The sequence below is a fragment of the Belonocnema kinseyi genome, chromosome 8 (genome assembly GCF_010883055.1).
Source record: "Belonocnema kinseyi isolate 2016_QV_RU_SX_M_011 chromosome 8, B_treatae_v1, whole genome shotgun sequence".
NCBI lineage: Eukaryota > Metazoa > Arthropoda > Insecta > Hymenoptera > Cynipidae > Belonocnema > Belonocnema kinseyi.
Window position 1 is genome coordinate 35,662,915 of NC_046664.1, and position 12,220 is coordinate 35,675,134.

The 12,220-nt window shown below is 27.7% G+C and overlaps 1 protein-coding gene across 1 annotated transcript in view; it reads right to left on the bottom strand.

Annotated features, from left to right (window-relative positions):
* The window catches only part of LOC117178899 (agrin), a 221,242-nt gene that overhangs the window by 16,674 nt on the left and 192,348 nt on the right, over window positions 1–12,220 (bottom strand). The window contains exon 2 of the mRNA XM_033370431.1: window positions 5,312–5,428. Within this exon, the coding sequence (XP_033226322.1) occupies window positions 5,312–5,428 (117 nt within the window). The remainder of the gene's footprint in view (window positions 1–5,311; window positions 5,429–12,220) is intronic.

Here is a 12,220-nt window from a genome sequence, read left to right on the forward strand (position 1 = left end):
AGCCTTGGAGGAGATTATGTTGAGAAATAAAAAAAAAAAATTCTTAAAAACGTTGTTTTTCTTGGTCAGGCCGGAAACTTATCAATCCACCCTCGTATTTCGTAAAATTTCAAAGAATTTAAGAGTGAAAATTATTTTTCGGAATACCTGAGGTCTTGTAAATTCTTTGGAATTTAAAAAACAATTTTAATTTACTTAAGGGGATCAGAAGTTCCTGAAAAATGTATCACGTATTTTATGAATGGCCTCCAAGTGTTTCAATAAGTCTAGAGGTTTTAAGGGATTTTAATATTTTAATGTATTTCAAAGAATTTATTCACAAAAAGTGAGGGATTTCTTAGGCTGTCAAAGATTTGAAGAGATTTTTAAATATTTTTTGCAATTTATTTTGAATTCGCCCTAAGTTCTTATTCATTTTCTAGATTGTTTAAAAGGGTTTTCAAAGACTCTGAATAATTTAGGGTATTTCAAAAGATTAAAGGGCATTTGCAAAATATTACAAAATTTTAAAGGGATTTGCAAGAGTTTGAATAATTTTTAGGAGTTTTAAGAGATTATAATATGCTAATGTATTTTAAATATTTTTTTCATTAATTTGGAATTCGCCCTGAATTAGTTTAAGGTTTTTTGAATTCTTCTAAATTCGCTTAATTCTACTCAATTAAATTAATTTTTTTATATTTTTAAATGTTTAAAAATTTATTTGATTGTTTTTTAAATCCAGCCTAATTTGATATGAGTTTTTTTTATTGTAGGCAATTGAATTTTTCCGAATTTAAAACATTTTTCCGATTCATTTGAATTCTTTTGAATTTATCTTCAATTCTCTTGTAGCCATTATGTAGTTCTTTGATTAGAAACTAGTAGGGTTTCAAAGAGTCGAATTTTTGTAATTCATGCTGATTTATTTTAAATATTTTGTAATTTGTAAATTATTTGTAATACTTAGGCGTTTCATAAAATTCTTTTGAATTCCCTTAAATATTTTAAGCTCGTTTCAAACTCACCGATTTGAATAACGTTTTTCCAAATTTTTAAAGTGCTTTAAATTCATCAGAATTTTTTAAAAACACCTTGAATTTTTATGAATTGCATCGAATTCTTTTTTTACCTGAAGTTCCCCTAAATTCCTTACAATTTTACGGAAAGAAATGGAATTTTTTTGGATAAAAAAATCAAATTCGTTTGAATTCTTTTGGATTTAACTTGAATTGTTTGAAGTCATCAGAATTTATCCTAAATTTGTTACCCTATCAGCGCGGAAAAAGTACCTTATGAGCGTGACAAAATGTAAACTTTGGCCCCTATATTTTATCCCGTAGGGACGGATGGGAAGCCTGTATTTATTAAATTGGGATTATTTCCTGGCTGGCGAACGGACGTAAAAAAATATCTTCTCATATTTTTGACTCACAAATTTGCTTTACTATATTTACTCGATATTACATCATTTTCATTGTTTAAAATAAATGCTATTTTAAGGTTATATATTGAGTACTATTTGCAGACTACAATCATTCTCAGCAATCTGCAAGTGTTTCAAATTGATTGTACTTTCTCGATTGAAAATCGTTCAAACTGCACGATTCTAGCAAAGTAGGCTTCCTGGCCTCCTGAATAGAAATAAGAAGAGGGAAGAGTGTCTCGTTGACCCTCAGGTACTTTCACCTAGCAAAGATACTAGAGCAGCATTCAAGCACGCTCTCCACTAATCAAATAAATCTCGCCAGAAAGCTATTCTAAAAATAATTTTTTACTGATCTAAAAACTAATTCGTTTTTTTTTTAAATTTAATGGAAAATCCTGTAAAAAATGGCAATTTTAAAAAATGAAGATTTATCACGATAGTAGCATGTAAGTACGAAGAAATAACATTTTTAGGAGAGCAAAAAGCAATATCGCAATTCAAATTATTTGAAAAAGAAATAAAAAAGTAAATTCGAAAGTTGATGGAACTCTATAGCTATGTAAAAAAGAACTTGCAAAGTTTAATACTTTTTGAGAAAAATATCAAATATTATTATTAGAATAATTCCATAATTTCCAAATTTGTGTTATGGAAATATTTTTTATTAAATCTAACATTCAATATATCAGTGAAACACCTGAACATATGAGGAGACAAAAAAAGCTTAAAAGTAATAAATTAAAATTTTTCATTTTTCCAAACTTTCAAAAAACTGACTTTGTCATGAAATCACCGTAAATAATAGATGATTTTTTAAGATTTTTTTTTATTGTTTAAAGAATCCTATTTAATAAAATTGGTGGAACGAAATTCTCGAAGGTCTCGCATTCGTTGTTGAATAACTGATTGGTTTCATACTGCCTGAATATGACTTTGAGTAACTGTTTTCAGTTTGCTCATTTAACTATAATGAAATGTTGTAAATCACAATTTCCAAATTAAACATTTTAATTCTAAAAAGTTATTTCTAAAATAGAAAATTTATTTTTTAACTGATTCTCTGATAATAAAGGCAACCATTCTATTCTTAAATTTTTTGAGCCAGTTAAAAAAAATTTGTTTTAAACAATTCGCGACTGCACTATTATTGGCCAATTTTTTCACATTTAATCAGATTTTTCGAAAGTTTTCAAATGATTTAGATTTTATTTTGACAGATTAATTTTAGGTTTTGAAGATTTCAATTTTTAATATATATCGAAAAAGAAGTTGGAATATTGAGAAAAAAATGTTTAATTTTTTCAGGATATAAACATTTTTTCTAGAAGTTTTGAAAAGATTAAAAAATAGATTTAAATTTGAAAATTGTTTAACTAAATTTAGATTTTTGGAAATTAAATTTTGAAGTGTTTTCAGGATCTTGAAAGGTTTTAAGAAAATAATTTTTTCCAAGATTCCAGGAACAATTTTAATTGATTGTTTATTTTGAAAAAGTAATTTTAAGAAAATATTAAAAAAGATATTAACATATTTCAAATTATTTTCTGCGAAATAGAATGTAGATTTTAAAGCAAAATTTTTCAGTTTTGAAATTTTACAAAGTTTAAACTTCAAAAGATTTTAACATATTTAAAATCAAATGTAGAATTTGAAGATTTTGAAGACAATATTAAGAAGGTTTTACGAATTTTTAAAGGTTTGAAGAGAACAAAAAACTTCTTAAGATTTCTGGAAAAATTTGAAATGCTAAATATATTTACCAACATTTATTTTAATAGAATATTCAAAAAGATTTCAAAATATTTCAAAAGATCTCGAAAATTGTCAAAGAAGAATCTTTCGAAAATAAGATTTCGAAAATAAGTTAAACCTGGAAAAGATTACAAAGCTTTAAAAAAAAGTAGATTTTCTAAGATTTTGAAAGGCCTCAAGGTAATTCAAAACTTTTATTAATATTTCTGGGGATATTTAAAGTGATTCTTTATTTTGAAAAATTAATTTCAAGAGAATAATTTAAAAGATTTTAAAACATCACACAAGATTTTTGAAGTTTTCAAAAACCAATACGGAGGATAAATCAAATAAAAATTTTTGTCTAAACATTAAAAACTCCTAAATACATTTTTAACTGACTCATATTTTCCCCAAAATTTGCTAAAATCCTGTAAGGTAAACAAAAATTCTTCGAAATTTTCTAAATACTTTCTCGAGCTATCTGAATTCTTCAAAAATCATTTTGAATTTTCTTACGAAACCTAGAAAAATTATATTTCTTGACTAAAAAATCTTTTGTGCATGGAAATTTCTCTCGATGTTAGCATTTTATAAAAAAAATGAATACTTATAATAAAAAATTATAAGATGTCAAAAATTGTAACTTTTTTTTATCAATTAATGTTTTGCAGTTTTTTGGAATTTTTACCGTGCATATTTTTAAAACAAAAATAATCGTACTTTAAAGGTTCATAACTTTTTAACAATTTTTGGTCATGTTAGCGTTTTACAACGAAAATTGGTATTTTAAATTAAAAAAACATTGAAATCCATACAATATTTAAAATCTGTTAACAATTTTTGTTTACTATATTACTTGGTGTTTCGCGTCGTATATAAGTATTTTATACACAAAAAATTTGCATTTTAAAGCAGATTTACAATTTTTAACAATTTAAGGTTATGTTAGGATTTTACAAGAAAAACTGGTAAAAATATTTGCATTTTTTTGCGGTTTCACGTTGTATTAACCTTTCTTCACATGAAATCGCAATTTCTAGCAAAAATCATTAAATTTTTACGGTTCATAATTTTTAATGAATTTTAGGTTACGTTGGCGATTTATATCACAAACTAGTTTTTTGAAACACAAATCATTATAATTTCAACAAGGTTTAAATTCTTTTAACAATTTTGGATTATGATAGGGGATCTCGGCGGAAATTGGTATTTCTCATTTAAAAACATTATTTAAAGAAAATGCATATATTTAAGTAATTTTAGGTTAGGAGAATAATTCCGAACCAAAATATAATATTAGACTTTTTAACAAAAAAAAATTAACTTTTGAGTAAGAATATTTGGATTTTCTCATTGGATTATATTAACTCAGTTCAAATTGAAACAAAAGAAAATAAGAAGAGGGGGACGTTTCATAAAAAAAAGTAAAAATAAGAATTCTTTAAAAAAAAGGGGAGAAGAGTTTCTGATTGGCCTCCAACATATTCAGTTAATCTGATATCTGAATTAGTTTTTAAATTATATCAATGTTCTAAAATGAAAAAAATATCTAAAAAATCCAATTAAAAGTATTCTCATACTAGTATCAATAAGTTTAAACTCATTATGCATTGCTCCATTGATGATGACTTAAAATTACATTTGTATTTCATATTTAAAGATAGGAGGAAGGGGGGGGGGTCAGAAAAAAGAAATGTTTGATAGAAAATTTCCTTTTAAATACGTTTTTTTTTAGTTAAAGTATTTTTTACACTACTTTTTGTATTTGAAAAATAATTTTTGACTGCTTTAAAAGGGCTATTATCTTAGTACTCTTTTATTTTGACGATACTTTTTGTCAGAAAGGTGCTTTTTTCACAGAACACGTAAAAGCCTGTTGAGCTCTTTTTAAATGAAACAATGCAATAAAATATGATAATTTGACTCCGAATAAAAACACTGGAGCGATATGCTACGTATGTTATGACTTCCACTATCGGTTAAATTCCAACTTAATCGTTAAAAAAAATTGTATACCAAGGATTCGTGTCGAAGAAACTAAAGAAGATGCAATTAGACTTCTTGTGGAACGTATACGGTGGCAGGTTGATTCTTAATTGCGGCGGTAACTAGCATTCTTTGTTCCTCTTTTTTACCCTTTTTCCCTTTCTTTCCCCCTCTTTTACTCACCTTTTCCGCACATCTTCTTCCGCATTTCGCATTGCGAAGCGTAGATGACACCGTCGCTTCCACATACCGGTTCACCACTTGGTGGACAAATCCGAGGACACGCGCCAGTCACATACTCTGCAAAAAAAGATAATTAATAATTATTATTTTTCTCTTCCTTTTCTTTACTGAAAAGAAGGGTAATTTAATTAATTTAATAAAAAGTGGCAATTAAACGTTGAAAATGCCGCTAGACAATCGAAAATATCGTAAAACCAGATCTTGACGAAAGTTTCTGGTGTTCTGAGTAAATTAATTTCGATTTATTTGCATTGTAGCTTCTGCCGATCATATAGGGTTGTTTTGTGATTTTAGATAAAATAATTTTTCAATACATAATTTTAGTTTGAATCGAAAATGCGTTATAATTTTTTTTTCTTTTGTATCGTTCAGCAGAAAAAAAATTATTAAAAATTGAAGGCGGTAAAACACTTATTCAAATTGGTGTCACGTGTTTGTCACGTGACTCAGAGGTTCGCATAATTATCTATCAATGTGATGTGCGAAACTCATGATAAAGAGGTTAGGCCACGGTCTGCTGTCAATTTTGACTATTTTGTTTCGATACCTTTATTTGTTAAGGATTATGTGACAAAAAAAGTTACCCTGTTGTAATATTTGGTTTAAGAGTCAGTAGTCTGTTGAAGGAAAACAGTAAGTGCAATTATTAACACATTTTAAAATCGTACATACTTACGAATGGTTTCAGTAAACATGACCACATTTAAGTACTTTTTAAATGAATTCTTTATACAAAAGTTTTGGTTTTAAATGTTTTTCCAATGTTTATAATGTTTTAAACAATATTTTGCGACTTCAATTTTCGATGTGCAGATAACCAAAAGAAGACATCGGCACAGAAAAAGATATTTCAGAATCACTGACACGTGAGCTGCGATTGGTGGAAAATCGCACCCATTTGACGTCAAAGGGGTCTTCCAATCGGTATCTTGATAGAAAATTCATATTTTAACGTTAAATTAAACACATTAAACAATATGTAAAAATATTTTATAGGCGTTTTTATAATTAGAATTTTGTATACTATAAGATCCATTTATTGGAAAAATGATATCTGACTTTGGAAAGAACCCTATTGTATGATTAGCTGTTGTTATTTGACGTTGACCAGGTAAGAATTTTATTAGATATTGGATTCTGTTGGTATACTGGTCCAAAAGAACCCATGTGTATAGTTGGTTTGTACCATTTTTGTGGCTTCTTCCAATCACTTTGTATGATTAGCTGCTGTTATTTGATGTTGAAAAGGTAAGAATTTAATTAGATATTAAATTTTGTTTGGATATTTGTCCAAAAGAACACGTCTATATTGTTATTTTATTTCGTTGTTGTATCTTTTTCAGAACGTGCTGTATGATAAGCTGATGGCAATCAGGTAATAATTTAATTAGAAGATTTTGGACTTTGTTGGTGTATTGATCTAGTATACAACACGGCTAGAAAAAGATAAAGAAATGAAACAAAGCAACTATACAGATGGCTTCTTCTAAACGGACAGTGAAGCAAACCAAATGCAACATCTTCTAATGAACTTCTTACGTGGTTATCATCAATAAAAATCAACTAATGATAAAGCACGGTCAAAAGAAGATACAAACATGGAGCAAACAACTATACAGATGGTTTCTATCAAATTGATCAGTAAGCAAACAAAATCGAACATCTTCGAATTAAATTCTTTCCCGGTTAACATCAAATAACATCAGTTAATCATACAACTTAGTTGAAAGAAGATATTAAAATGAAACAAATATCTATGCAGATGAGTTCTTTCAAAGGAACCAGTATACAAACAAAGTACAACATCTTTTAATTAAATTCCTACCTGGGTAATATCAATTAGCATCAGGTATTCATACAACATGGTTGAGAGAAGAAACAACAGTGGGACAAACTATACGCATGGGTTCCTTAAAAGAATGGACCAGTATCCCAAAAAAATGCAACACCTACTAATGAGGAATTAGGTTTTAACATTCGCCACGGTCAAAAACTATAAATAACTCTATACACTATGGACCCCATCAGCAGCATCTGCCATTTCTGCTAAGGAATAAATTTTACAACCGATAAAAGTATACATTTTATAATAATTGATTTTATATTAATTCGGTTAGTTTGCTTCAACTCCATAATTGAATGGAATTCCATATTCTGAGACACGATGTGATAAAGGGTGGTTTTTCACTGCTATGGATATACGATTATAATATAGATTAGTGATTAGGGTGACTTTTGATAGGAAACATTGTTTTTTTTTGCTTAAGTATTTTAAAATATGTATTTGTTGAAAAAATATTTATTGGGTCGAAAATAAGCAACTTAATAAATATTAAATTAAAAAATATTTCTTTCGTCTTTGTTAAAACAACTTTTTTTTTAAAACGAATCGTTCATTTTTCAGAATATGCATTAGTGATCGGATGCCCATACAGTTTTTGGGATCGCTGAGTCCTAAATTGATAACCGATTTTTCAAATTCAATTTGGTTCATCCAATATCGCGAATTACAAATTTGAAAATGGTCTCAATTAGCTGAAAATAGGTATCCTACGGTTTTTGGGGTCGCTCAATTCCAATATAATAATAGGAGTCCGAAATTCAAAATCGTCCATTCAATACGTGCATTAATAATCAAAACCTATTTGTGTAAATCAAAATTCATGAACGTTGTCAAGAGTTATCAGTTCTAAATTGTCCAAATTGAAGAAATTTCAAATGTAAATCATAAAAATGATAGAATTTATAACTGTAAAACTTTCGAACTTGCATAATTCTTAGTTACACATTTTCAAAATTAAGAACTCTTCATGTTTTTAATTTTAAATATTGACAATTCAAAGTTCTACAATTTTTAAGAGCTACAATTGAAGACTACTTCATTTGAAAAATCTAGAACTACACTACATACTATTCAAACTTCAACAATTATATTTTTTGTTCTTTTTGGAATTGTCCAATTATGAGGATTTGAAATATTGAAAATTCTTAAATTCTTACGATTAGCAATTTAATATTTTTTAATTTTTAAAATTTACAATTCAAGACTCACTGATCCGGAATGTTTCTAGATTAAAATGATTTAATTTTTAACGTTTTTTTTAAATATCTAATTCAATTTTTAAGAATTACAGTTCAAAACTTTTCCATTGTGAATATATGAAACTTAAAACTATTCAATAATAAGTATGTTTAACATAAAAGATGCAATTTTAAATGCTTTATTTGAAGTAATTCCATTTAAAAAAATTTTTAATTTAAAAATAATTTATTCTGAAGATTTAAAATTAAAATTAATTCGATTTTAAAGATGTCAAAACAAAAATTCATTAATTTTCTTAACAAATCAACTATTTTCTTTGATTATTTATTAATTATATTATTTCTTATGACGACATTTAAAAAATAGCATGCATTTTTAAAAAATTTAAATAACATACAAAATAATCTACATTTTTTAATGTGCTTGCAATAATTTTTAGGCTATATTTCCACAGTATCGCAGAAGCTTATAAAAACTAATCTAAACAAATGTCCTCGTATAATGCAAGAAGTTAAAATTGTAATAAAAATTTCGAAAAAATCTTATCTTTAGACGAACTAAGATAAGCATTATTTGAATATATATTTTGAAGGACTGTTATAGAAATCTCATGATTATATATTCCATAGATTTTACAACAATATTTTTCTTACTAAAAATCATACTGAAATTTTTAATGTGCAGAAGTCCTGAAAATAAAACCAAGATTCCAACGATCAAATTGGGACAACGACCATAAAATGTTTCTATTAATATTTAAAAAAGGATTTTTTAAAACCACTTTTTTCGCCTAAAAAAATAATAAAAAAAGAATAATAAATACTAAGAATATTTTCAATTTATTTATTAGAACTGATGGTTTTTTTTTGTACATAACTATCATTAAAGCATACATATTGTTATTATTATTGCGCCTGGCATCCGACTTTTATTAGAAGTACTCGCATTTGCCTGGACATTAGGCCAAAGGAGAGGAAAACTACAGAAAACCCATTTTTTCAAGTACAGCCAATTTTCCGATTGTCGAGTTTGAATGTAGACATTTGATATCATCGAGTGTACGTTAATGACCCTCGGTGTCAAACCTCCTGCTCAACATTAGTTAAACGCAGTGAAAAACACGACCTAGACATTATTACGAACGGATCCACATCCGATTGCTAGCCGCGCTCGAAATGGCTTAACGTTCGCGATTTCGCCCAAGTTGAGATTCACCGCGTAGCTACTGCCGGCGGTTGAGCATAGTATATCAAATATATAATTATTTAATTAAAATAAACATTCCACAACAAAATATTCATATAATTAGAAAGAATTGAAACTATATAGTGCAAACTTATACTTAACATTGTAATATCTGTGTATAGTAAGTAAATATAATTTTATTATAGTAGTCTTGTGAGACACGCTCACGTAGCATTTACTTAGCTTGCAAAAACCAAAATATAGCTATGGTTTCTATTGGAACCAAAAATTGGTTACAAAGGAGCCGCAATAAAGAGGAACCTCTCTTACTGAAAAGGATCAAAATGGTAAATGGCTCACTTCGAACATTTTACAAATTCATAATGCACATCTTATTTCGTAATACGGATTAAATGATATTGGTCCGGGAAAATTTTAAGGAAGAATTTAAAATTATGGACATAAGTCATTCTTGAAAGGAAGATGGTGCACATGAAATATGACAGCTTTTGAGGTTATGTTGAAAATCCGACGTTTTCAATTTCACATGTACCAAAAAACACGGTAGTATTTAAAATGATTAATATATAATATATGCTTTAAATATTATGTTAATATTACATTTTTTAGGACGTCAGGTATTTAAGTCCGTCAATTTAATTTAATTTTAAAAAGAACAAAAAAGGTTTTTTTAATATTTGTCTGTATGATTATTTATTATAGTATATTAACTAACTAAAAAGGAACCCTTAAGAAGAGTTGTATTGGGGTATCAGTTCTTAATGATACTAACTTTTACTTGAGCCGCAACATTGTCGAACCTTCAGTTTTTTCTGTGAACATGTTATCATATTTATTTGCCTTAACAGAAGCTCTCCTACACAGTTTGACAAATTCTAATGGGTCTACAAGTTTATAAGGCGTTCCGGATACGTGCACTTTAACACTAGTGCCAAGGAGTAGTATTGGTAAAAAATGTCCCTCATCATGCAGGACTCCGACAATAAAATAATTTAATACTAATCGATGACCTTTAGGAAATTCGATTCGTGGATCAATATTCTCATTAATGTGTTCCTTCATCATTTTTTCAAAATCTTCAGAAGATAGAGGTAATATAGATGTTCTGCTTGTGTGCGATCTGTATCCTATGCCATTCTTAGTTATTTGTCTCCAGATACCATCTTCAGTGATGGATCCAATGAAAAAGCCATCATGTACTATCTCATGGCCGCCAGGCCAGGTGAACAGTACGCAACTTATTAATTCTGTAAAAAGAAAATATAAATATGAGAATTATAATTTGAAATATCAATTTTTTACATTTTTATCAGTCAATGGCCCTTTTATGGAACATATTGGTTTACAATTTTAACAATCTATCAGGAGAAAAAAATGGAAAGGAATCCGAGTGATCAAGGAATAAAAAGACATCATTAGATCGCCACAAGAAAGATTTTTCGATGTAAACCTCAACAATTGTATGAAAACATCAATCATTTTGATTTATTATTTAAATCAGGGCATCTAGCGAAAAGTTTTTATAAAATTTCTGACAAATTCCCGAGTTTCCTGAATCCTACTGAAGGTTTTTACCGAGGGGTAATTTATGCATTTTTGGTTCACATTAGATCTCATCGGTGTAAAAATGTAATGTATTTTATAGATTATAAATAGATTTTCACACATTTAAATAAATAAAAGAAAAAATTTATAAAACTAATTAAATAAGTAGAGAAACTGCAAATGAATATTCATATAAATGTACACAAAAACAGGGATTCTGCACAAATAAAGTTTACATAGAAAAAATTAGTCAATTCCTTTGATATGTTCAAAATCATAATTTCATTCAGATTCACGGAAATCCCAAAACTTCTCTATAAATTTGTTGAAATCCCTTGAAATTGGTTAAATCTCCTAAAATTTTGAAATTAATTGGAGGTCCTATAAAATCCATTATATAATGTAAAATACTTTTACATCCATGGATATTTTAAAAATATTTTTAAATTCTTTGCAATCTTATAAAATAACTTACAATCTTCACAATCCTTTAACATTTTTTTTGCATCGTACCCCCTGAAATTGTTAAAATCCGTATAAGCCCATTGAAATAAAATTTAACATGAAACTCCTCTGATATAAATTTAAATTAAACGTATTTATTAAAGTTCTCTAAAATCTATGAACTCCCTTGAAATTACTGGAGATTCAAGTCTTTAAATTTAGTGATATGCCTTCAAATACTTTTTAATCCTTTCAGATCATTGGAATTACTAATAGGAACCCTTTAAAACTTCATTCTCTAGAATTTAATTCGCCAGAAATAAATTAAAATCCCTTGAATATAAATGAAATTAAACCTATTCAATGAAGTAAAAAAAAATTGCTAATCCCTAGAAAACGTTGAAATCGCTAGGGTTTTCTATTCCGTAACGCAGTACGAGGTGTGTTCAAAAAGTAAGGTGACTTTTCAATTTTCACGGGCTACGTTCATTCAAGTTTTTAATTTTTTATTTTGTTGTGTTGGTACACTCGTCACGATCATATGTTCACGGTTTTGACTATATAGCTCGTGTTGTTTTTCTGGCAGAGGCGTAAAAGGTTAGAAGGGTTTG